Source organism: Silene latifolia, chromosome 7, assembly GCF_048544455.1.
Source record: "Silene latifolia isolate original U9 population chromosome 7, ASM4854445v1, whole genome shotgun sequence".
Classification (NCBI taxonomy): Eukaryota; Viridiplantae; Streptophyta; class Magnoliopsida; order Caryophyllales; family Caryophyllaceae; genus Silene; species Silene latifolia.
The window spans coordinates 110,830,431-110,858,017 of record NC_133532.1 but is presented as its reverse complement, the minus strand read 5'-3'; the positions used below and the strand labels follow the sequence as shown (position 1 = coordinate 110,858,017).

General features: G+C 36.5%; 1 protein-coding gene across 4 annotated transcripts; it reads right to left on the bottom strand.

The window, feature by feature from the left end:
* Positions 1-5,362: 5,362 nt before the first annotated feature.
* On the bottom strand, positions 5,363-18,977 carry LOC141592537 (phospholipid:diacylglycerol acyltransferase 1-like). Of its 4 annotated transcripts, none has more exons than XM_074413254.1 (7): positions 18,311-18,977; positions 15,480-15,702; positions 12,725-13,008; positions 10,567-10,894; positions 9,196-9,455; positions 6,643-7,132; positions 5,363-5,697 (listed from the first exon to the last, which is right to left on the bottom strand). In XM_074413254.1, the coding sequence occupies exons 1-6, from the start codon at positions 18,751-18,753 to the stop codon at positions 6,658-6,660; spliced, it is 2,013 nt and encodes a 670-aa protein (XP_074269355.1). In that variant the 5' UTR covers positions 18,754-18,977; the 3' UTR covers positions 5,363-5,697; positions 6,643-6,657. The 4 variants fall into 4 exon arrangements, with proteins under 4 accessions (XP_074269355.1, XP_074269356.1, XP_074269358.1 ...); XM_074413255.1 differs by having other exon boundaries at positions 5,363-5,663; XM_074413257.1 differs by having other exon boundaries at positions 5,363-5,663; positions 18,327-18,936.
* Positions 18,978-27,587: the final 8,610 nt, after the last annotated feature.

The window sequence follows — 27,587 nt, the reverse complement described above, 5'->3', positions numbered from 1 at the left end:
GATTTCATATGCTAAGCCAAAGAAGAAGAAAACTCACACCCTTGTGAAATCAAGACCTTTGTTGTATACAAACTATTTGTAGCAAATTTACCATTTGAAGCAAGAACCAAAGACCTGAAAGAATTTTTCAATCAAGTCGCAGCGATCCTGTTTTAGCTGAAGTCATATTTTAGGATACTTCAAGAAAATCATCTGGTTATGGTTTTGTTTCTTTCAAGACAAATAAGAAGCTGATGAAGTCCTTTCGGATTTGAAGGGAAGGTAATGCTTAACAACGTATTTTTTTCCTTGTGGTTTCACATTTTTCCCTAATTCCGTCTTTGGCTAATTTGATGTTCATTCGCTTGTGATTAGCTAATTACCGGTAGTCTGTATTGAAATTAACATTTAACAAGCAATACAAATCATTATTGCAGTAGTGGTTTCCGTATTTGCTCTTTTACTTCTCATAAGATTCTATGTGCATGAAATAAGGTTCTATGTTCATGAAATAAGGTTCTATGTGCATGAAATAAGTGTTAAATGGGCATAAATAAAATTATATGTGCATGAAATAAGGTTCTATATGCATGAAATAAGGTTCTATGTGCATGAAAAAGTTGTTCAGTTACAGTTGGTTATATTATGATACTAATTACTTTTGGTTAAGGACGTTAATTTTATGGGCATGAAATAAGATTCTATGTGCATGAAATAAGGTTCTATGTGCATGAAATAAAATTATATGCGCATGAAATAAGTGTTCTATGTGCACGAAATAAAATTATATGTGCATGAAATAAAGTTCTATGTGCATGAAAAAAGGTTCTATGTGCATTAAAAAATTCTTCAGTTGCATTAGTTGGTTATATTATGATACTAATTACTGTTAGTTAAGGACATTAATTTTATATGGGCATGAATAGATCCTATGTGCATGAAATAAGGTTCTATATACATAAAATAAGGGAAATGACGGTGGAAGAGATTTAATGTAATTACCGGTTTTTTTATGTAACTACAAGGCATTTTAGTGTATCTCTTACATATCTTACTATGTGAGAAACATTTCAGTGTCCTTATATCAGTTATTTAGGCTGCCATAATATGAAACGCCCGTTATTTCATAATCGTATTTGTATGGCGTATTTTAAAGGCTATTAGCTCAATGGTAGAGCAATGTGCAAATTGTGCACAAAGGTATGGGTTCGAGTCCCATATAGCCTATTAAATCGCAAATCCAACGATAGGAACATTTCATGATGCAAGCAATACATTACAATTATTTAGTAGGATATAATCATATTCGGGCAATGGCGCATTGTTTGAGAAAAGAATAATGGCATTGAGCTCGGGAAATAGCTTTGCAATTATCAAAAGTTTAATACAAGCATTTCAAAGACTATTATATATACCAAAATTTTTACCATATATGCCATACTTGAATTAAATGGGATTACTAATTACACTATTTTTCATTCTTAAGAGTAAAAGAAAGATTTGATATTTCATGGCCAATATGGGAGTCGAACCCACATCTTGTGAATTGCACAATGCTCTTCCATTTGAGCTAATTGGCTTTCAAAATAAGTAAAACGTAGAAGAATTAAGAGCTCGGGTGTTTTACTCGAAAAGCAACGACATCAAGAAAGTGACAGCAAAATATTTTTGGATTTTTTTTTTTTACATATGAAGCAGACAGGAGAGCCAAGTTAGAATTGCAAGGAACGATGGAATAAGAATGAGAATTTGAAGCTGTTATTTAACCTCGACATGGGAAATAATCACTTAGATGGTAGCATTCCTGATTGGATAAGCAAGTTAAAATCTTTACAGTTTCTTGATTTATCCGCCAACAATTCGTCAGGAAGTATACCTGTTGTTCTGGGGAATTGTGGCAACTTATTGAGCTTGAACTTGAGTCACGACGACTTATCTGGACAGATACCGAGCGAGCTCAAGAACTTGAATCAACTTCCGACCCTATTGGATCTCATTAGCACCTCTCTTTCGGGCCCAATACCTGATCTTGACAAGCCGAGATCCTTCATCGGACTCGAATCTCTCCCACAACCATCTCTCAAGGTCGGTCTCGAGTCAGCATCGAACATTATTAGCATACAATCCCTGGATCTCTCGTACAATGATTTCTCGGGTTCAGTACCCAGCGAGAGATTCTTTTCAAAATGGGTTCTGCATGGGAAATCCAGGCCTTTGTGGAAATGCATTAGGATTGTCTCCTTCTAATGCTAACAACGCTAACAACTCTCACAAAAAGCACAAAAATCATTATTGCAGAGTGGTTTCCGTATTTGCTCTTTTACTTCTCATAACATGTCTAGCTGGGGCTCTGGTTTGTGGCCGGAAGAAACAACAACATTCATATTCCCAGATGTTGACTGATGGCTAAAATTTCTTATTGTCGCAAAACGTTCCTCAGCTCGAATAGAACCATCAAGACGCTCGTAAGTGTAGCGTCTCAATTCCAGATAATCCTAAATCACCAAAAAAATGTTAAAATGCAAAAATTTGCATCGAATACCAAATGATCCTTGCACCAATTCTAGGAAGAGTTAACTAGCCTGTAAAATATCAAGGGTGTGAGTCATCTGAGCAAATATGAGAACCCGATGTCGATTCATGCACTTGTGAAGGAGTTGATCCAAAATCAAAAGTTTACCACTAGCCCGAAATAGCGGGGAAAGGAATAAGTAATCAAATCCAAGCCGATATTTGACTATGATGTCAAACGCCTAACCCTTTGTTTATGTTAATCGAAGTATGTACATTCTTTTTCAAATTGGTCCTTCACTTTCCGACGAAGAGTAAACATGTCTACCGAGTCCGCCTTAGAACAAAAGAAGTTACTACAAGTCACCAAAAATATTCCCAGCATTATCCCACAATCCCACCAAGTCACCAGATTTTGCTTAAAACGAGTTGCAACTAGCAAGACTCTAAATAAAACTCACAGTTTTGTCAAGAATGTACAAGAACACATAATATTTCTGTATTTTAATGCTTACCTGAATGCCAAGAATTTCATGAGCCAATTCTGAAGAAACAGTTTCTCCAGTTAATATAGGAACAGTCGATGAGTGGTCTTCTCATTTCAAATTTAATCGATGGGCTAAACAATGGCTATAAGATAAAAGTGGGAGTTACACATAAGATACCCAATTGGAAGGAGAGAGACACGTAACACGATCAACACAAAAATTCATGAAGCCTTGATGTTGTAAAGCTCTTTTTATTTACATCATGTAATAACAGAACAGGATGAGAGGTTCAAAAGAAAGAAAAGTAACCTGGGTATCAAGAAGGATAAAACGTTCAGAAGAGATGCGGGGTTCCATGCCGGTAGTACAATGCCTAGCATTTGCTCGAGTTTCCTCAGACTGAATCCCAAAAGGAGGTAGCATTCCTGTAACCAGTAATAGTCATTTATGATCAAAAATGCTAGTTTGATCACATTCACGACCATTGGAATAGTCATTTATGATCAATCACTTATAATGCCAATATACCCTTAGTACATAAACATAACCTTGACACCTCCCACAATCCCACCAAGTCACCAGATTTAACACCATTTAGCATTGACTCCTTCAGGGGGCTTAGTTAACAAACCTACCCAATGACTGTCATCAAGGACCACACCCACATGTCACAACCAAGTCATCAAATATAACCCATCGCAACCCAATTTCTTAATCTACAACACCAATTTCAATTCAAAACCCCAATTATATGTGTACAAACTCGAATCAACAATTCGTCAACCCTAATTTGTTGACGAATTAACAAATTCGAAACACATAAAGTCAAAATTAAGGGAAATTAAGAGAAATTAAACAAACCTCATTGAATTTTGATGTACGGTGAAGTATAGTTCGATTTGCGTCTCAATTGAAGAAGGAAGCAGCGGATTTTTGAAGTTTGTTCTTCAATTCTAGGAAGCAGTTTGATGATGGGGATATAGAGATTAATTGGAGAGAGAATAAACGTAATTTGGTTAAATGACACAGGGTTGGACGAAATTTGTTTAAATGACATTGGTAGGATCTCAGGCATTCATTTGTTTAAGATCTAAAGGTAAGTAAGGTTCTCACTTGATTCATTATATAGGTGGTTCTCAGGATCTCTAATTTATATATATATATATATATATATATATATATATATATTATTAAATTTAAATAACGTGTTCCGTGTCCTAAATTTCATGAGATGTCGTGTCACATGTCACGTGCCCGTTTTTGTGCTACCTAGCCTCTCACAAGTCACAACCCTCTGGCCTCTCCCACTTATCCTCTTACTTGCCCCTCCCACTTGACCCTTTGTTTAACAATACAAGCTTGTGAGGGATTTAGTCCGTCACAAACGAGTATTTGTGAAATTTAAATCGATTGTAAAAGGCCAAGACAAAACATGTAGGGACCTTAGCTAGTTACCTTTCCCGTCACCACTCTAATATAGGGTCACTGCTTACGTAAGCAACGACAAGTATACTAAATCACGTTGAGAGCTACGACTGCAATGAGTATCTTACTAAAGAATTACCTGAAATCAACCATATCTGTACGACCACTTTGTTGTATTATTAAACATCGAGGACCACCCAATTTAATATTTCATGTTTGTTGATGTGTCATTATTAAGAAACAAATTTGTGACGGAAGTACCCGTCGCAAGCTTGTGACGGGTACCGTTTTTTCTCACAAAATATCCATTGAGAGGTGAGTGGGAAGTACATGGGGGTGTCCCACCTTGTCCCTTCTCCTTTTTTGTGAGAGGTCACAAGCTTGTGACGGAATTAGCCCATCACAAACAAAACTAACTGATTAAGAAAATACATAACTTCGAAAAATCGGAATATCTCAACACTAGTTAATTAGTTAGTTATAGAGTTTGATAATAGATCGACGACTATTTGAATGAATGTGGACACTTTCGTTTTATTTTAAAACCCGGGAAAAAAAAATTATACCTCCAGAGTTAATATAATCAAATGGGAAATGGATCATCTCCATTTTATCTCTCTCTATTTCCTCTCAATAATAATTTTTCCTTTCATTCTTATTTTCCTTTATCCATTAGATATTATTAAAATGCGATCCGGACCATTGATAGGAACTTGCCTCTCTATTTTTTTTCTAGGAAATGAAGAGAAATTGGGCTCAATCAAATGTGGGCACTCATTCATTCAGTATATCCCCAAATTACCACCGTATATTCTCCAAACCTTGAATACAACCATTTCATCTTAGGCAAATATTTGATATTTTTCATCTCACATTTGAATATTTGGTATAAAACTCGCAGTGCATTCAAAAACAGTAATAAAAAAAAAAAAAAAAAAAAAAAAAAGGTGACGCATGAGTGACAAACTAACAATCATAACCAGTTAAACCTATATTGAAGTACGTAGTTGGACATTTTACAAACGTGTAAATTACAACTACATCTGGGTGAATTAATCTCTTCTCTAACACCTTTGTACACATAATGAATTTGATATCAAAAATTCCAGCTTCATGCTCAAATGAAGAGCACAAGCACAAGTACAGGCTGACCTTCCCATCATAAGTTGGTGTATGGAGTCTCTGCATCTCAGACAGCAGCAACAGGAGTTCGACTTTAACCGCCACACCATAGCCTGTTCCGATTTCAGCAAATCAATGCTAATATCACAGCACAGAAGAATTAGTGACATGCCTGCATTGGAGTTAGCATGAATACCAGAATCAAAATTGCATATATAGATAGTAGCAACACAAAAAGGCCACTAAGCAGAATGACTTTGACTATTGTTGCAAATTGTAAAACGACAATTTCCTACGCTTCTGTAAAAGAGTCAGCAGGGGTAAATAAGTTGAGTGTGCTCAAATTTAAGTACGTTGGCTCAAATTTAGCTTGAGCTCAATCTTGAGTCAAGCCCTAGGCCAGTGCCGAGGGGCAAGCAGACACTGTTGAGATTATTTCATATCATTTCCAGAACCAGCAACTACTATTTCACACTCCAATGTCTGTCTAAATCTACACTACCTTTTTATGCCAGTAACCTAATTTTATACATCCCTACGTTCTTTTACACAAAAAAGGAAACAAAACACACTTTCAGGATTCGACCTAAGTCTGCCAAATTGTGCTTCACGAAAAAAAAAAAAAAAAAAAGTTGGTCAACTAAGAAAGTAGGAACAAGTAATTCAAAAAACCATGCAACACTAACGGAAACTATCATGATGCTAGGTGATGGAAAAAGAAGACAATACAAGAATGGCATGATAACGTGTCATTAAGTATGATACTACACTACCAGTGAAAGTGTTGGATATGGACGGTTAAGTGTTGCGACAAGACTATTTTGTGAAAAAGCTTCATGTTTTGGCCTAAATGAAGTGGCACCATTTGGTCTGTGAACTGCGTGACTCTAATTCTTCATTCAGTCATCCATAAAAATTCTTGAACCAGGGATACCTTAAAAACAAGAAAACATTACTTCCCTACTCATTTACTTCAAAAGTACAGCAAACTTAAGCTCTAGATTTCTCACTAACCCATAGAATAACTTGCCATTTTGATTCTCATGTGGGTGAGTCTCATGAAGATTCGAGTACTTTTATAGAATCAGAGAATAGGAAAGAGCTTTACTGCACAAACCTTGTTGCATAGAGGCTACAGCTTTAAGTTTATTCGCTCAGACCACTCAAAGATGTCGGAATAAACACGGTCTCCTCCCAAATCCTCACCCGTAGCGCCAGCGGCCACCCTGATAATATCCTCAATCAATGCAAAGTTGCCCATTATATCAACGTGAGCACCACTTTGAGTGCCTCTACCCTCCAGAAGGTTAGCTGGAGGGGCATGATCATACTCCCTTATGTACGTCTTCATTCCAGAAGGGTTAAACCGGGTTTTACCTCTCCAACCTTTGGCAGACATATAACCAGCACTTAAAACCGGAACTGTTTCATCTCCATTAACGTTATAAACGCCACCCTTGAGACAGGAGCCTTCGTTTGCCAATGTATCAATCTGAAAAGGAATGTAGCAATCGGCGGCAGTGCTCTTCTTGTAAACATATGCTCTTTCAGTAGGGATTCCAACTCCATACAAAGAGAAGATCTCCATTTCAGGGGCGTTTGGCAATCTGAAATTTTATAGATCAATTTAAGTTAATAGTCACTAAGATACTTTTGCGGAAAACAAAAAAGGCAAATTAAAAAAGGGAGGTGAAACCATAGATTAGATAGGCAAAGGGTAAACGGCACGAATGATGTGGTTTGGTTTGGGAAACTTTTACCTGTGTTGAGTTGTGGCCTTGTGGGCTCGTGGAGCTGAGTTGTGGCCTTGTGGGCTCGTGGAGCACGGATGAGTAAAGGTTTTGCTTAATGATGGCATGGTGTGGAGGAGCCTATGGCATCTTTTCTTTTTTATAAATTTTACCAAAATGCCCTAAACGCTTTTGAGTAGGCCCAGTCGGACTTATTTTAAGAGAAAAAGAGAGAGAATAACTAACCGGCTCGTCTGTAATTTAGATATGCTTTGCCTCCTGCTCAACCAATTTTATTTTGTTACTTTAATTTAAATCGTAGTCAAGGAATACTTCCCTTATATCTTTCCAGACATAGAAAGTGAATTATTTTGAGATATACCAGAAAAGAAATGTGATGGTTGTTGACAATGGGACTATCTTGTTGAGAGACCTTAAGTTAGCACACGCGCCAAGAAAGGTGAACAGTTCAATAATCCAAACAAAAATCTCTTACTCCCTCCGTAATCACAAGATGTTCCACTTACCTTTTTTGGGTGTCCTGCTGTGACGTTCCCATTTCTTTTCCTTGCTCTATTTGGGAATTATCGTTGCCCAAAATAAAAAATAATTACTCTCACTATTGAATTAAAAAAGACTATTATGATTACAAACAAGGCACTGTGGTGAAATTGGTAGACACGTTGCTCCTGGGAACTGGGAAGCAGTGCAAGGTTTGAGTCCGAGTGGCGGCAGCAAATTACTCAAGTATCCTAGATACTTTTTAGATATTTACAATTCTTCCATCACCAAACTCATGTTAATTACCCACGCAAACCCATCACCGACGTTAACATATCACTTAGAACCTTAATTTTTCTAGCTTAAACTAACCTTTCCCTCCATTTCTTAATAGTTACACCAATATTTGACAGCAAAATTTAAAAAATTTACACCAAATTAAAACCCACACACCCTCATTCATTGACCTTTCAGGCCTCTTCGTGACCTCGTTCACTCAAAACCCTCCCAGCCTCACACATCCTCACCCGCCGAAATTCCTTAATTTACCTTCATTCATCTCCTCTTCCTCTTCTTCACGGTCAAACCCTAGAGTTTCTCTCTCTGTCTTTCCCTTCATTTATCTGATTCCATTGATTCTCCCTCACACCACATCACTACTCTACCTATTTCTCTCTATGCCATTTTTTCCTGGAATTTTTGAATTCACATTGACAGCAAGGGCTTGCTCCCTTTGTTTCTCTGCTATAGACCAGATTTTTGTTCTGGTTCTTCTATTGACCTGGAACATGATTGCTATTTCTAAATTGCACCCTCTTTCTGGCTCGCCATTGCGGGAATGCTAAAAAAACGATCTTATGCCTTTCATCATCATTTAAGTTGGGATCACTTATCATTGTAGGTGCTGCTGGTGGGGCTGACTGAAAAGGTTGTGCTGCTTGGTGATTGCTTCTGAGTAATCTTTATTGTGTATAAAGTTGAAGGTTAGTATTTATGTATGGAGGAATATTTCTCCAGGATGTGTAAAATTTTTAGTTATTGGAATACTTCATGGAGAAGTCAGAAGTTTGATTTAGGGGGGATTGAATTCCTTCCAAGTTGTAAGTTTCCCTCTATTTGGGCGCAGGATTTTGCCTAGTTTCTCGTGTCTTTTTTCGTGTCCACGATGTGTGAAATCCCATATGAATGTTTTTGGTGGGAAAGGTATGTAATGATCAACTTATATAATGAAGTTCTCCACTTGTTGATTTAATTTATTTTCCATAAACAAAGTGCAAAACGCAAATGGGACTACCAGTAATTACGGAGGGAGTACTAGGTTATTTGCGATCAAAAGTACAAGTAGCTAACAAACCAAACAGCTCTTATATAATCACGGCAAGCTAATGATACCAACCAAGCTAACTACATCATTCTTACACACTGAAAATTAGATTTACCTGGTTTCCAGCGGATTGGACCAATACTTGAAATGGTTATACATTGGGTCATCCAAATTATCAGCAATCCCATAAGAATGATGACCATCACCACGTTTCATCATCTTCGGAGCAACATAATTAAGTAGATCTAATATTGAACCAGCTGTGTAAACTTTGTAATCAGAAACGGCTTTTATACCCGGAATGCCCATATCATGGTACTCTGTCCACACATCATGGCAGGTTGCATTTGCTAAGTTATGGCCTTTAGTAGCATCCTGAAGCAACAACAGCAAGATTGAGATATAGTCACTCAAGCAATGTGAAACATACTACCGCCTATCAATTACTTCACTCATATGTTGAAGAGGGGATAGGGTGAAAAATTTAAAAACCTCAGAGGCAAATCTTCAACCATCACCCCCACTTCCACAGTACATACCACTCCTAATATTTTTGATAAATAAATTAGAGGTAAACTGCACTATAAGGGTGAAAGGTATGAGAGCCTAGGGGTATCTGGGATCAGAGGGGCACAATATAAGGATGGAACGTACATAAAATATCACAACAGAGTTAGGAACTAGGATAAATGGACCATATCGATGGCCAAACATCAACTTGGCTACTACAAAAGTACCATATGTCTCAAACATCAATTCAGTAATAGCACCACTCAAGTATTTCTTATTGGTGAATATGGAGCTATAAGCTCAATGATTTTACCTTGCAAAACCACTCAAGTATTATCTCCTTCTTTCCAAACATTAGCTATCAACCTTGATCAGCATTTAGGTTGTACCCTAATCTAGAACCATTAGCAAACTTTTACTCATCTCCCAACATGACACTATATTATATCATCACTGACTCCACAAATAAGCCTAATCCTAAATCCGAATTAATATCCCTGACAAACAAGATTTAATGACTCTTCACCACAGCCAAATTCCTAGCAAGTAGCAACTGATCACAAAACTTTACATCGCATTTCTTTCAGTTCCATAAGTGTTGGTCGTCAGATAAAATTGATTATAAAACAATTAGTAAAACTTTCCAGTTCTCAAGTGTCGTCAATATACACATTTTTATGTTTTTAACGATCTCCCTAAATCAGTAAACCCTACACATCGAATGTGCACATCAAGATTCTGTATGACTCATTGCAGTTGTATTCACACAATTCCACAGGCTGCTAAACATGTGTCAGAGCAAACTCTTGAGAGTAGCAATTGCCTTTTTTTGGTAAACAGCAAACTACGGAGTATTTCAATAAAACTATTACTTCATCAAATGTGTATTCATATTTATTTCTTTTGAAAACTTATTTCAAGTCTATACTTGCGAAATTCTCAAAAGTTCATGATTAACAAAAGTTTAAAAAATTACCCTGAAATCCACTCTCTCAATTCTTGACGAATGAGCCTCGGACACATCTTTCCCAAAAGATATGATCCTTCCATAATACACTCCTTTCCCGGATGCATCCAAATTTTCCTTCCCACTCTTGTTAGATGTAGGGCTACTGATATTCTTCTGCTTTCTCGCAATGCAGGTGAAGCCATCTTCAGGTGACCAGTCAAGGTTACCCCAAATGGTCTCACCACCTTTTGGAATCATTGACATAGTTGTATCCCACGTACGTGTCATCCTCATCACATGCTGCAATGTTTGAAGACCAAATACATCCTTATCCAACACAGAAGGTGCAACCGACCTGCAACAGTAAAAAGCTATGAAATCAGAACACCATCCTCGGTACAACTACTATCATACGCTCACAAGCTCTTGTTTAAGAAATAAATTGATGGTTTTATCTAAGAGACAAACAACAGCAGAGAGCAAGAAGACGACCTAATATAGCAGTTGCATACGAGCACAACTATGTGGTCACCCAAAAGCACGTAAGACTGGTTACTGGGGCCCTAAGTAAGCACCAACCAACATCTTTCAAAATAGGTACCTGGGCTACTGAGTTCCCTAAGTAAGCCCTCGGCCCTAAAGGAGGCTAAATAAAGAACACACCAGATAAATAATACACAATAATGAGCTACCTGCTCAATAGTGTAGAAGTCAAGCGCCACCCATATATTAAAGTACTGCCTATTAAGTACTCCCTCCGCATTTCTGATTTTCATCCACTTTCCTTTTCCGGAAGTTTGTTCATTTCTTCTCACTTCTAATTCTTTCCCTTTCAAGCAACTTCTTAATGTCTTTTTTACCATAATGTCCTAATGAGTATGGTATAATTATAAAATATACGATTGCTTAACTCATTAAAACTAACCTAAAAATCTCAGCCCCGCCCTACTAGACAGAGTACACACCCAACCTCATCCCCACCAAACCCCAAGAAACACCAACTTCCAAACCAAGCGCCATCACCCAACCACCACTTTCCTAAAACCACTATCTCTGCCACCGTTGTAATCCGATCAAACAACACCACCCCCCCCCTTATCAGATCTACTTTCCGTGTGTGCGTATGAGGTGGTTTTGTGGGTTTTGAGCCATGTGTAGGGGACCCAAAGGTCATTTTGTGCTTCAGCTGCTTTCGTTGGGTGGTGACTGCCGGAGGTCCGTCAGAAAAGAACTGCACGATTGGTGGTCAGAAGTCGTTTTGTGGTAGAAAGGAAGACTTGCACGATGATGGTTGAAGAGAAGGTTGGTGGAGGAATGAAGGGCTGCGCAGTGGTTGAGTGGTGGTTGGTTGATTGCTTAGGTTGGGGGATAAGAGGTGATTGATGTGGGAGAGACAGGTAGAGGATGGGGAAGGTTAGTGTAGTAATGTTACCACTTCTCTTAGAAGGTGTGCAATTTCAAATTGGGAAGAAAACAGAGGGAGTATCATTTTTTTCCAAATCATTATCTAATTAACAAATTCAGCAAAATAACTACCTGGAGTAATTTTCCAACCAAAATACAGTAGTGAGCATTTTACCCTTATTTTCCTTCCTAATTTCTGGCTCAGAACAAAGACATGACGTCTCTTAATTTCTACTTTCTCTCGTAATCCTCAATATAACACTCTTTCTCCTCTATTCTATTTTTTATCTTCAACATAACCTCCATAAAATTACTTCTTACGTTATTTGTTTGCAATCTTTGTTGTCGTCACCCATTAATCCACTAGGAATATCTTTTCCTCTAAACCCCTCTATTTCAGTTCTGGTCATTGACCTGTAAATTATTTGATACACCGCAAAACAGCTAACTAATGATTCAGATTTCTCAGAATTCATTCAATTACAGAAAACGAAGTATTAATAGGCTATCTCACATTAGTTAAGAATATAGATTCGAACAGCCAAATTCTACTACATTTGTTAGAATGGACAATGAATTACTTAGTCCGCGCTCTTGGGAGTAGTATTTTCATCACAAATGCCATTTACAAAGGAACTAAATGATAACGAGTTCACAACAAGAGGTAACATAACAATTTCTCTTGGCCCAAAGAGCAGCTAACAAGTAACTAAATGAGATGTGATAACCCAACTATAGTAATTGATTACAAAACAAATTTGAACAGGAAGACAAGAAAGACCTGGCAACAGCAATATCTTTGGCTTCAGCAGAAAATAGTCCAGCAACAGCTTTTGGAACACCGAGAAATGGTCCACCGATGTTCATAACTGCTTTAATATGTCTGGCGCACCAGTCAGGTCCACCCCCGCCACCCACTGGAGCAGGGGCCTCAACCCACTTCATAAAATGCAGAAAGTACAAAGCTCCCATGGAATGAGGTATGACAACCACCTTTTTCCCACCATTTGTAGCAACCATGACTTCGATATTACTTTTTATTCTGCTAAGCGATTGGTCCCTAACCTGGTAGTTTAATACACAAAACAAAACCCATTTAGACAAGTAAACTTCATATAGCATTATACAGCTACCAAAATGAAATTTTCGTGACAATAAGGTAAAGGAGTTTGGACAGTGCACAGGTTAGAATGGATAAAAGTATAAAACTATGACAAAGATATCAAGGATTTATAGTCTCATCCTACCTTCTAAAGAACTTTAATGTCAAACACAACTATTCTTAAATTTAGCCAAAGAATTTAAGATTCCAGCCCTAACCATTGGAAACACCTGACTTCTATGTCTTTCCTTCCTTCCACTGCTTCTTTTTGCCACAATTCCTCCTTTACCTTAATTTACTTCTTAATTTTAAGATTCCGGCCCTCAACTGTCTCATTTATCTTTTCTTATTTTCACTTCAACAACAACAACATCAGAGCCTTAATCCCAAAATGATTTGGGGTCGGCTGACATGAATCATCCTTTAGAACCGTCCAAGTGTGAACGCACGCCTCAAAATGCGAATAGAAAAGGGAAAATGAAAAACAAAAAGGGAGAACGAAAATAGGTAAACTTAGAGGTTTTAAAATCGAATTCCGGATTTCTTTTATAAAAACTTAAAATTTCTTTTATAAAAACTTAAAATTTTGGCCTCTTGCCAAAATGGCAAGGGAAGGCTTGCCCCAATTACACCCTTGTGGTGGGACCCTTCCCCGGACCCTCGCCTAGCGGGGACGCCATCGTGCACCGGGCTGCCCCTTTTTCTTATTTTCACTTCTCTCACTTAATTTACTTATCATTTTCTTTAGCTCACAATGGATTTCTCATATTGCAAGATTGCAAATTATGGGAACACAAAAGCATTTTCCTGACATCTACAGATCTACTATTCTAGATTTGAATCATAAATCCTAACTAGACTACTTAATTTGAATCATTTAATTAGGTATTTGTCAATTGTTTTGAATAGTCCATAAAATAATTTATAGCTTCAATTATCTTGTAATGGAAGAAAGTCATTGTCTGACTGGTTATTGCCAAACGTGCCTATTTTATTCAAGCAAAAAATAATGAGCCCAGATTTTTTTTCCAACAATATGACAAGAAACTTCCATTTCCCATGGTTACAGCGACTAGTTGCTCCTTGGTTTAGGGACATAGTGAAACAAAGCAAAGTTACTTCACTCAATTAGGCAAATAGCCACATGGGTAAGGCTATGTCCCTCCGACCCCTGACCCTACCCTTAACAGAAGCGCTTGAGGCACTGAGGTAATGTTGCTAGTTGCTAACTTGATATGCTAGACAAAAATAAAATAAAATTTCAAAATTCAAGAAGATCAATAATTGTATAATACCCATAAAGTCTATCGTATAAATGTAACATAGAAAACAGCATGGAAAAAAAAACCGTTTAAAATGAACATACAAAAAGGCATTGGTTCACAAAAAAGTGTCCTTTGAGGCTTTGACAGACAATGCTAAACAGCTACTTCGGGAAACAAAGAGTCGCATGCTTCACGAGTGTCAGAAAACCAAGTTTGGTAGCGTTCGACATAAAAAATACTTCAAGGTACTGTTTTACAAAAACAAAATCTAAGAGCAGAGATTGGCAAAATGAATCTTTTAGAAGACAGTCATACAATATACCTAATTATCAATAACATATAAGAAAAGAACAAGCAAAGGGCTAGAGACGGGAGGATAAAGAGAGCTTAAGTTACACCCCATGCCGCTCCATAGTTTTAGCCAGAAATGTGTGTACTCCTGACCAATGAGCTTAAGTTGTACTCGTATTCAAAGAAGCTCATTTAGACAACAATACCAGCGAACAAAGCAAGATCTTCATATTACCCACTTGTCATAAATATCAAGAATAAATATATCCTCAAAGTACATCATTTAATGTTTTATACAGTGACAAACAAATTGACATAATTTGTAATGCTTTTTCCAGCTCTCTTTCATTCAATGGCACAAATATCATAATCTTCTAATCCTACCTATGGTCACGCTTAAGTATCCTTTATAAGACTACTAAGCCTAATCTTGCTTATTCCTAAGTTCATCCCTAACTAATCTAGTGATTTAGAGATATTCATGTAACATAAATCCAGTACCCTAAGTAATAAATAACTTTAAGCCTTTAACTGATTGATACTTATGCACATTAATTTGCATAATCTCCCAACCAAGAAATGTTGGCTAGGTGGATAGAGTATATACCCTTCTATGTTAGAGCATAACACTCAAATCTCCAACAAGTTTATCTTGATTTACTACTTTCTCTTTTCAATGCTATTCTTAAACATTACCGATCTAGGAGAAACGAGAATTCCAACTAATAAATGTAGAGAGAAACACAGGCTAAACTTGAAAAGAGCTTTAATTTTATATCCTCCACCGTGAGACGTGATAGAATCCAATACTAACAACTCTATTAATAATTCATCCAAATAAATAACGCATTAACATGCATTAGTAGTAAAAGGAATACCTCAGTATTCTGGAATGAAATTCGCCAGTCATATGCAGCCATATACATGGTCTTCTCCTCGTACCCAATACGAGCCAAATTAGCAATCAAAACAGCCCAAACAAAATAGCCTGGTGCGAAATAATCAGCAGCCACAAGACCAGAGACAGGTCTGACCCTTATGCCAGGTGGATCTAATCCAGTTTCATTGTCCAAAGACATGTGCTCAACCCAGCAAAGGGGTCTGTGAAAACAAACAACGACGTATTTAGCCACGGAGACAGAATTATCAGGAGCGTTTAACACACCTAACTCACTAAGAATAAAACAGCTGAAATTCGCCTGAGAGGAGTAATCAGATTATAGATTAACAACACAAAATAGATTTTCACGCACAATGAAAATACAAGAATACAGCATCAAAAAAGTGTCTTTAATATCAAATGGATGTATAATCAAACATCTAAAGTGATGGATCCACCACCTGATTAATGCACAAACCAGCTGACATGACCAACTCTTCACAATCACCAGTAAAAGCTAAGACAGAACTCCAAATCTTTCACAATGATAAAAATTGATATCTCATTAATGGAATGATGGAAATAAAGTACGAACCTCGACCTTACCAAAAGAACAGCATTAATATATGATTTAAATGGTATAATGATTTATGACTACAAATATTGAAGTCGGGGTGTGATTCATGTGATACACTGGATGAATCACAATGGAAAACAATGAAATTGATGCCATCAGTCATACAAAGTGTCTGATATGAATATATGATCTTCCCTGGATGACTTAATGAGGACGAGCAGAATTTTAAGATTACTTGTAGAACTCTCAGCGCCTCAGTGGTTGAAACCCAAAGCTAACCAACCACATTACCCTTGTGCATCAAGGTTCCAACCTATGGAGAAGTAAGGCACTCAAATGCACATAATCTAGTTTTTATTAGTATTAAAACAAAAAGTTGATTGGTAATATGTTCTCTTGGTTGGAGAGGAAACCATTCATGATTGATATTCATAGAAAATGACTTCTTCGCTTTCCAGAACTGACTTTTGGTAGGATATTTAAAGGGGAAATTCAGAAAAAAGTTAGGAAAAACATTGCAGGAAGTACGAGTCATAAGTTTTTATTAAAGCAATGAAAAAGCAATAGAATACAAGGGATCCCCAAATGCTAACAATTACAAAGAAGCGCAATACCATTGAATTCACTTTATTTGAATACCCTTAGACCTTAAAAGCACCCCCAACTGTAGCCCACAAAGAGGCTAGAAAGGCAACTTTACCCAAAATATAATCTAACGAATGTCGAGTCCTTGAGGAGAGCAGATTCTCTGTCCCATTTTGCGTCCCATCTCGTGTCCCACTATACTCTCCTTGTGACACATCATTAACGTAAGAGAAATTGCTATTAATTTTATTATGTGAATGATGATGTGTCGCAAGATAAAAGCAATGGGACAGGAGATGGGACACAAAAGTGGGACAGTTGATCTCAACTCGTCCTTGAGGATACACGAAAATTCCGGTCCAACCACATACACCAAAATATAGAAAACACCACACATCCTAAATGCACTCCTAATTCTTATGTTTAAGGCGAAGAGTTAAACATTACGTCAATTATTCATTGAGCGCCAGCTTCTTCACATAGTGGTACATTTTGTTTCATACCATCAAATTTATTGGCCAATGAATTGTTAGTCTTTGGCTCTATTGGAAATGGAAAATAAAAATAAAAAATACATATTAAACCACATAATGAGAATTAGAACATATAGCTTAGCTCGATGGATATCCTAAAGACTAACATTTCCTTTCAAGTGTGCTGCACTGCCGCCATTAGACTTCTAACCCCTTATGTAGTATCAATTCACATGTCAATGCCATAAATAAAACAGATCACCTTGATCTCAGCTGTAGAGGAGAATGCTAGGTCAATCATACCAATCGAACCCACCATAATCGATACTCCATCAAGAATGGGTGAAGACATACTACTAGAAAATTATTAAGAATCGCCCATAAAGCTTACACCTTCACCTGAGCCTAACAGGATTCAAGAGAAGTTGAAACAAGAGGAGAAAGTGTAAATGCCTTGTGTAGTTGCGTGTATTACAAAGTTACTTTCAAAATCAATACCTTGACCTTGAAGCTCTATAACTTCACACAAAAGTAAGATCCTTAACAAACTACAACCTCTACTTGGTACTTATCCGAGGACCGGGAACCTAACTTCCACTACGAGCAACAAACATTCACACAAAAGCAAGATCCTTGACAACTACAAGCTCTACAATACCTCTACCGTCACCAACTACATTGAGATGTTCAAGCACTATCAAAGTATCTTTGATGCGGAATCCAAATTACGAAAAACTGAAAATACTGCCAACACCAAAACACCCATTGATCACAACACTTCAAATCCAAACCTCGATAACACATAACAAGAACTTCCTAAATTAAGCATCATATCTTTACTTAGAATTGACAAAACCCATACCATAAATTTTTCATAAAGTAGACATGCAAACAACAAAAAGAGATCAAAACTAAATTAAAAGCTACACCTTTCACCCCAAAGGTAGACTATCAAAATTGGAAACACCCAAGTCGAGCGTTCCTATCTAAGACACTTTTTCGCCCCCCTAACTATAAACCCTGGTTCCACCAATGCTCAAAACCGGAGATACCCAGGTCAATAGTTCCTATCCTACAGAGACCAAAACTAAACTCTTCGCGCCCTGACTACAAATCCTGGTTCCGCCAATGCTCAAAAACCCACAAACCAAACAAAATCATAACAAAGAAATGAACAACAAAAAAAGACGATACCTTCTATACAACTCACCAAAAGTCCCACCCCAAAGCCGTTTCCGAAAAAGCCCTTCAGCACACTGTTTCCCTTCCCAAAGCTCAAGACCACCAGTAACAATCCCAGGTACAAAAACAACAGGATGCTTAACAACCAAACCCTCTTTTCGTAATTTCACGCCAGGTGGGTCCGACAATGGGCCAGTAATAGCTTCAGTTACATACTGTGGGAATGAAGCAGGCATTGCATTGTATAAAAACAACATAAACCACCATGTACAGCATATGCAACCGACCAACCAACAACAACTGTCTACACACGACCATTTTCTGTTCTTCAACGGATACTTTTCTTTCTTCTTTTTATTGGTTTCTTCTAGATCATTCGAGATTGTTCTAGAATCTTCCTTTTGCGGTGGTGGTGGGACAGCACCACTCTTTCCCCGCCGCCGCAAAAACGGCATCGTTTTGGGGGATTTTAAGAGGTACCCATTCGAAAAGATGGAAATTTGGGAATTGGTTAACGGTCGGATTTAATGTTGGCTGATGATTGGTGCCGGCGGTGTGTACGAAGGAGTTGAAGAAATGGGCATTAATGGGGGAAAAATATAAATGGCGTGATTGTTTTTTTTTTTTTTTTTTTCTCTCTTTTTTTTTTGGGTCGTTGCCTCGTTGGGGAGGTGATATAGGTACGTATGGTGACCGTCGAAGTGATGTAGTCTCGTATAAGACGGTTTTATATCAAAACTAGTATGGGTCGCCGCATTTCGCTACCTTACCTCTATCTAAAGTATTAAAATATATTTTCGATTAACTAAAACTACTTTAAAGTTCGATAACTCCTAAATTTATTATTAATATATTTTCTAAAAGCAGTATATCTTAAAAATTCTGATGAAATAAATAATTATACAAATTCACTACTCCCGCCATTAATATTTTACTTAAATCGATTGCTTAGCTAATTTTTCATACATACTTACTTTTGTTTTTAGAATTATTAATTTTATTACATTTGTTATTATTATTACTTTTACTTTCACTAATCTCGCCGTAATTATTGTTACTTTCACTACTTGTACATTAATATTGATAATTTCACTACTCCCGTTGTTACTTCTGTTACTTTCACTACTCTCGCTCGCCGCTAATATTGTTATTTTGACTATTCAAATGAGTGATTACTATCATATTACTATATCCAATGTTACAACAATTCTTTTCACTACTAACAAAATTATTTTACTCTCTAAGTATCCAATGAGTGATTACTATACCCAAGGTTACTTTTATTACTCTCACTACTCGAAATAAATATATTAAATATATGCATTAAATTAATTAAGTCAAAATAATTATGGAATATTATATTTTTTGGAAATCTAGCTTGATTTATCTACTTTTTAATAGTTTCCAAAATATAATATACTTGTATTATATTTGTTTATGTTAAAACATCTTTATACTAATTAATACCATAAGTAAGGCATGTTTATATGTTTATTTTAAGGAAAATCAATTAATAATTATTTTTACTAATTAAATTAAAAATCTAATGAATTATGGAATATTATATTTTTTGGAAATCTGAATTGATTTACTTACCTATTAATAGTTTCCAAAATCTAACATATACTGTGTATGTTAAATAATTAACATCTTTATACTAATTAACACCGTAAGTGGGACCTGTTATTTTAAGGAAACTCGCCATATTCTAGTTTTATCTAAATTAATACTTTTAACCAACACTATATAATATTTACATTGAAGTCCCTTGTTCAGGTCCATCACACGGTGTTATCGATTTAAAACTATATAGTATAATTAATTTGTATAAATTTCTTTAATTACATTGAAGTCCCTTGGTTTCTGGAATTAATATATAGTATTGATAATTGTAAATAGTCCAAACATAATCTTATTAGTGTGTAAAAATAGTATTAAAATATTTCGTTTTGCGATAAATTTGTGTAAAATCGCCTTTTACAAATATTTGTGTCGGAAGTGTGACCAGGTGTGGAGGGCTAATAGGGGGTGTGACACGTGAAAAGAGAAGGATTGCTCTGGAGAGGGTTATTGATCATACGGCTGAGAAGGAGAATAATGGTGTAAGATTCGTAAAGGCGGCTGCATGAGATTTATAAAGACTTGTAGAGGTTTGTATAATTGAATTGTAAATTGTATGTATGCATGTAAGGATTATTTTGGTAAGGGAATAATGTGGAGAAAAAGCTTGATTTTGTCACTTGGAAAGTCAAGTTTGGGGGTTTGGAGCGAGTTCAGATTCTCTCCGGTTCTTAAAAGGAAAGGTTCGGTATTGATATGTTTATCGTGTACCTATGCAAAGATAATTACTCTAGACACAAATTAATGTAGCAATAGGGGTCGAACACAAGGAGACGAGAATTGCGTTGTGAAATGCTATGGGAAGATTCTTATCAAGGTCGATTTCGTTTTGTTTGTTTGTTGTTGGTTTGATGACTAACAAATATTAAGATGTAAACTATACGATAAAGGGAGTCTAGGGGAGTCGGGTCACACATGCAAAGGTAAATATATGATCATGATAAGCTTGTTAATAATAACATTGTCAATTGTTTAGACTTAGAGACACCCATCTTACGATATTAGTGTCAACCATAGACCGGGTCCTGAAGAAACTCTCATTTATGACTAGGTCGTCCTACTACACATGCTTAGTCTAATTCAATTCCATGCCTCTCGACTTTTAGAACGAATGAACAAACTTAATCGATGAATAAGGCCTTTAAACATAGATTAAACGTGACGATGAAAACATGTGATAGAAACAATTAGACAATATTATATCAACCTATTTTACCATTTGATTTTGCATGGCTTCCCTAGCCCCTAGACTAAGGGAAGTTAGCAACTCATAATGTAATGTAAACTATAAACTTTGTTGTAAGAAATGCTAAACGTGATTGTAGAAATTATATAAACTAAATGATATAACATAAAATAAGAATATTACTAGTGTGATATAAATAAGGTGTTAATGATAAACTATGTGAAAACTAAATAGAAAAGTAAAATAGTAAACTAGAAATAGAAATATCGTAATGGAAATGAACTTGTAAGGAAGAACAAAGTAGAACCAAATGCTTGAATATATGAATACCAAATGTTTGATAACTAAATGTTTAACAATATTGAAAAAAAAATGTGAAAACTAATGAGAGAAATATTGCTAAAGGCTATTGTAGAGTATATAAGACGTGAGAATAAGATGACCCTAATGACGGATTAAGGCCCCTATTTATAAGAAAATAGGGGCATAACGTAAAAGTTCTACAGGGAGTCAACCCCGATCGGGGTTGCCAGCCCCGATCGGGGATCGGGGCCATGGGTATCCGGGTATTTTTCCTTCAATCCGTGCTTAAATGCTCCAAGGAATCCTAAGTAAAGCCTTAACTCCTCCTTAATCACTCGGTTGAATGCAATGTTTGGCATCTTAGAGAGGATCTGATAGGCTTATCGTGTACCTATGCAAAGATAATTACCCTAGACACAAAGTAATGTAGCAATAGGGGTCGAACACAAGGAGACGAGAATTGCGTTGTGAATGGAAAGATTCTTATCAATGTCGATTTCGTTTTGTTTGTTTGTTGTTGGTTTGATGATTAACAATTATAAAAATGTAAACTATATGATAAAAGGGAGTCTAGGGGAGTCGGGTCACACATGCAAAGGTATATATACGATCATGTTAAACTCGGTAATGATAACATTGTCAATTGTTTAGGCTTAGAGACACCCACCTTACGGTATTAGTGTCAACCATAGACCGGGTCCTAGAGAAACTCTCGTCCATGACTAGGTCGTCCTACTACACATGCTTAGTCTAATTCAATTCCATGTCTCTCGACTTTTAGAACGAATGAACAAACTTAATCGATGAATAAGGCCTTTAAACATAGATTAAACGTGACGATGCAAACATGTGATAGAAACAATTAGACAATATTATATCAACCTAATTTAATATTTTATATATTTGATTTTGCATGGCTTCCCTAACCCCTATACTAAGGAAATTTAGCTACTCATAATGCAATGTAAACTATAAACTTTGTTGTAAGAAATGCTAAACATGATTGTATGAATTATATAAACTAAATGGTATAACATGTAATAAAAATAATACTAATGTAATATAATAAACGCGCTAACGAATAACTATGCGATAACTAAATATAAATGTAAAATTGTAAACTAGAAATAGAAATCCGTAGTGGAAATGAATTTGTAGAGAAGAAAAAATAACCAAGTGAACTTGAATAAGAAATGCTTGTATTATAACTTGAATGTAAAACAAAATGTTGAAAGATTAAACTAAGGAAAGCTTAAACAACTTGAAAACTAAATATGAAATCTAATGAGAGAAATATTGCTTAAGGCTATTTCAGAGTATATGAGACGTAAGAATAAGATGATCCTAAGCTATGAAGTGCCTCTCCTTTATATAGGGGAGGCAAAAGAAACGTAAGCCAACAACAAACAGCCAACCCCGATCGGGGTTGTCAGCCTCGATCGGGGGCGTGGTTATCCGGATTAATTCTCTTAATTCCTCACTTAATTGCTTGGAGAATCCTATGTTGGTGATTAATTGAGCGATTAATCACCCGGTTAAGACCTTAATCCTTACCATTCTATGTATGTTGGAATCTTATGCTTTCCACCTTGACTTGGACTTGAATTTGGGCTTGACTTTGATTGTTGACAACATTTGCATTACACACCTTAATCCATCAATTTCTCCATGCAAAACTCATGCAAATACTCCATGCTAGTCCAATACTCGGTCTTGCTTAGCCATTGCACTCTACCTTGTATTTTTGTTGAATTTTGGCTCCTAAAAGCTTAAACTCCTACAAAACATATGGAAACAAGCAATTGCAACTAGAATAACAAATATTAGCTCAAAACACTATGATAAGTGCTAAATGACATGTAAAATGGAGCTAATATAGGGGGTAAAAATATATATAATATGCACTTATCAGGATCTCTATGTGACTTTAGCATCCTAGGCATTTGTTGACTTGTGAATTATGAGATTGACTTTGCATTTATAATTCTTCAAATTAATCCATCATTTTATCTATGCAAGTCCATGCACATCTTCCATGTTGGTCCATCATCTCTTCCTTAGTTTAGCTCATGCTTCTAGTATTTGTACTTGAGTAGAATTGGACTCATTTTAGCTCATTTTCCTACAAAACATGAGAAAACATACAAATGGAACTACAAAGTAAATATTAGCTCATAAAAACTAAAGGTAGTGCATATTACATATAAAATGAAGCTAAATAATGGGGCAAATATGTATAAAACATGCACTTATCAAACTCTCCCAAGCTAAACCATTGCTTGTCCCCAAGCAAGAAACCATATCCCACCAATTGCAATATCCCAAACAAGCAAAGCATAATGATTTAAAAACCTGAAACAACATGGACAAGGAATAAAGCAAAACATGGATGAGATTTACATGACGGCGTAGCATGGAAAACTCGAAATGAACTTTTAAGCTCTTGCATGATCTTTTGACTTATGGACTCTCACGGTGCACTCAAACGCTTTTATATGTGAAAGGACATTTTGTGAATAAACACTCGACTATCCTCGACTTATAATAATGTGCCCGCAATCTAATATGGTAATCAATCAAAATTAGTAAGTCAAAACAATCAAATGCAAGCATGATAAAGAAGCCAAATGGGTAGGAAGAAGGCAATATGTAATGGGTAAGAAAGGGGAACAAATGAATTACGGATTGAGGAGCTAATGTCAAGCTAGCAACAACCAAATGTAAGGATGCTAAATCCCAATTTTACCCAATTTTGCAATTTTAATCATAAGAAAACTCTCCAAAATATATGAATAATGTATGAGAGTTTTTCACATCAAATTCTTCTTCTCTTTTTCTTTTCAATTCATACTTCTTTTTTTCATTTCATTTCCATGCTTTTTTTCATTCCTTTTTTTCTTTTCTTTTCCCAACTTTTTCTCAATTTTTTCATCATTTTTTCATCATCTTTCTCTTTCATTTTTCCTCTTTTTTTTCTATCTTTCTTGAGCATTAAGACCAAGCTCACATGATATTCAAACTTTGAAACAAATCCCAATTGAGCACCCAAACAAGACCAAACAAAGCTACTAGCTCAACAAGGTAGGCAAATTATAATGTAGCTAGGAAAAATGTTTGTGAAGGGGTCAAGAAGGCAAATATATTCATGTGAATGGCTCCAAAATGATATAACAAATGAATGCATGCTTACAAAGAGATGACATGAGAATCATACTTGTGTGTTTTGATGAAACACACATCATAAGGAGACACCTACACTCACCTAAGAGAGACCAGATATGGATGCATCGGTCTAAAGAGGCTCTACCTTACCAATTTGTAGCTTGCCAATAGTCAAGATCAAGCTTACTTGGTTCATTTTCCATCTCCCAGCTACTATGTCAAGACATCCTCATGTAGCTATTATCCCATCATATAAGAACAAATCATTAGCTAAAAGCTATCATTAGGATAAGCAAGAGGGAAAGTAGGTGACAAGCAAGCAAAAAGCACAAAATTCTCTCAAAAAATTTCAAATTTTCTGCACTACATACAAACTACACTATATGCAAATGTAATCTCCCACCAAGCTAAACATAACATTGTCCTCAATGTGCCAACAATTAAATTACCCAACTAACCCATAAAAATGGCTCAAAGCACAAAACAAGAAAGATTAGAGGTCATATTTAATGGGTTGCAAGACCTAAACTAAAATGCAAAGCAAATAAAACTTACAAGACTTGCTAGCCTCCCTTAAAGCTAGCATGTAATCGGGAGACTTCTTCATCATCCATCTAAGAAAATGGCCAAAAGTTGAACCCCTTCCTTCCTTTCTTCTTCTTCTTACCACTTCCACTTGCTTCACCTTGTTGACCACTTCTACTAGAATCATCCTCTTGAAGAGGAGTGACATACTCACCAATGTTTTGGCCACTACCAAGATCATCACCATAGCTACTATAACCACCATGCCCACCATAGCCACCATACACTCCATATCCTCATTGCAATGCCTCAACTCCAAAATCCGAACCACAAAAATCCGGACCGGGAGCATATGCAATAAAAGTACCTGCATCATTGTTAGGAGGGGGAGGAGGAGGAGGAAATCCACCCGGGGGATAAGTATAAAATGAAGGGTACGACCCCTCGGGTTGGATTACTCCTTGTGAAAAAAGAAAGTGTAATTTTAACAGAAAAAAATGTAATTTTAATGGAGAAAAGTGTAATTTTAACTGAAAAAAAGTGTAATTTTAACAGAAAAAAGTGTAATTTTAATAGAAAAAAGTGTAATTTTAATAAGTGTAACTTTAATAGAGAAAAATGTAACTTTAACAAAATAAAGTGTAACTTTAATAAATAGGGGAAATGTAACTTTAATCGAGAAAATTATAACTTCAATTAAGAAAAATGTAACTTTATCTACATAAAAAAATCAGATCTAAAACTTTATCGACATAAAACAAAAAATTAAAAAAACAAAAAAATCAGATCTAAAACTTTATGACATAAAACAAAAACAAAAAAACAAATCTAAAACTTAAAAAAAAAACTTAAAAATAAAATAAAAACAAAAACAAAAAAAGGAAAGAAAAATAAAACAATACAAAACACAACATTATGACCATTTTACATAACCACCATCAAAACTTTAAAAAAAAAATGCAAAAAATCATAAACAAATATGAAAAAGCAAATAATAAAAGCAAATCCGAAAAAAGAGAAATGAGGGACAAAAAGGAGGCAGGCGGAGGGACAAAAATGGCTGACAGAGGACGGCATGCGGCAGGAGGGAGTGTCGGTGGTGGTGGTTGGTGGAGGAGGTCATGAAGCAGATCTATGCTTGAGGGTGAGGGTCGTGGCTGTGTGGAGGAGGTCGTGGCGGTGTGGAGGTCGTTGGTGAGGCAGGCGTGAGGATGGCGGTGGTTGTGGTCGTGAGGGAGGTGGTTGTGAGGAGGTGGTTTCGGGAGGTGGGTGGTGAGTTGTTGTCGCAGATGGAAGGAGGAGAGGCGGCAAAGGAAGGAGAGGGTGACGGTGGCAGTGGTGGGGGTGTCGTGGGTGGTGGTGGTGGTGGTGGCGTCAGATGGTGGTGGTGTCGGGTATGGTGGTGTCGGGTGAGGGGGTGGGTTGGTGAGGAAAATAGGGGGATTTTTTTTTTAATTTTTAGGTTTTGAATTTATTGGGTTTTTTATTTTATTGGGTTTTTGATAGAGAAGGTGAATGAATTGTGTGAGATGAGAGATAAATGGGAGTGATGATAAATTAGATATAGTGGAATTAGTGATAATTAGGATGGATTAGTTAAGGTAGTGTGAGAGAGTGTTTATTTAGCTAATTAATCACCTTTTTGTGCTTTGATCTCCACCACCCATCTTCCTCATCCAATGGCTTGGACGAGGACTTATGGACTCACACTTAATGGGTGGACTTACTTGATCTTTACTCTCTCTCTCTCTCTCTCTATATATATATATATATATATATATATATATATATATATATATATATAGAGAGAGAGAGAGAGAGAGAAGGGTTCTTATAAGGCCTTTATACCTTATAAGGCCCTAAGTCTTTATAAGAGCCCTTGGATGAAGGGATTGAAGGGATGAGATAAGGAGAGAGGGCGTGTTTTTTAGAGCAAAAAAAAAAATGCTGATTGTGTGAGAGAGGGACCACTTTCACTGTTAATGTACTGCCTCCATATCAAATCCCGCGGACAATAGCAATAAACAAAGCCTCCTATATCATTTTGCATGCTTCCCTCCTCTTTTCACCATTCAAAACCTCTCAACAAGCAAAAACCCATAAAAATCTCCACAAAAACGACCCTAAATCCTGTAAAATACAATATAAATCATCAAAAAAATAAGAGAAATTTCAGCGCGAATGGAAAACTACTTCAGTGATCTGTGGACAGCGGGGGCCCACGGGGGCGCTTGGGAGGAAAAGAGAAACAAGCGTTTGCATTTTTGTATGAAGTCGCCACTAATTTTTATGGGAAATTGGAACCGTTCGAATACCTCGTGTCATGTCAAGACACAAAGTAGAGACATGAACACTAAGCAATCGTTACCCTTAGCATTCTATGTCTAGAATGACTCTCGCGGATGCCAATGAACACGGGTGCTCACGGAGATCTGGAGTAAGGGGTGAGGGTACGTATTAGGAAGCTCTTTTGATCGAACACCTAATCCCGCC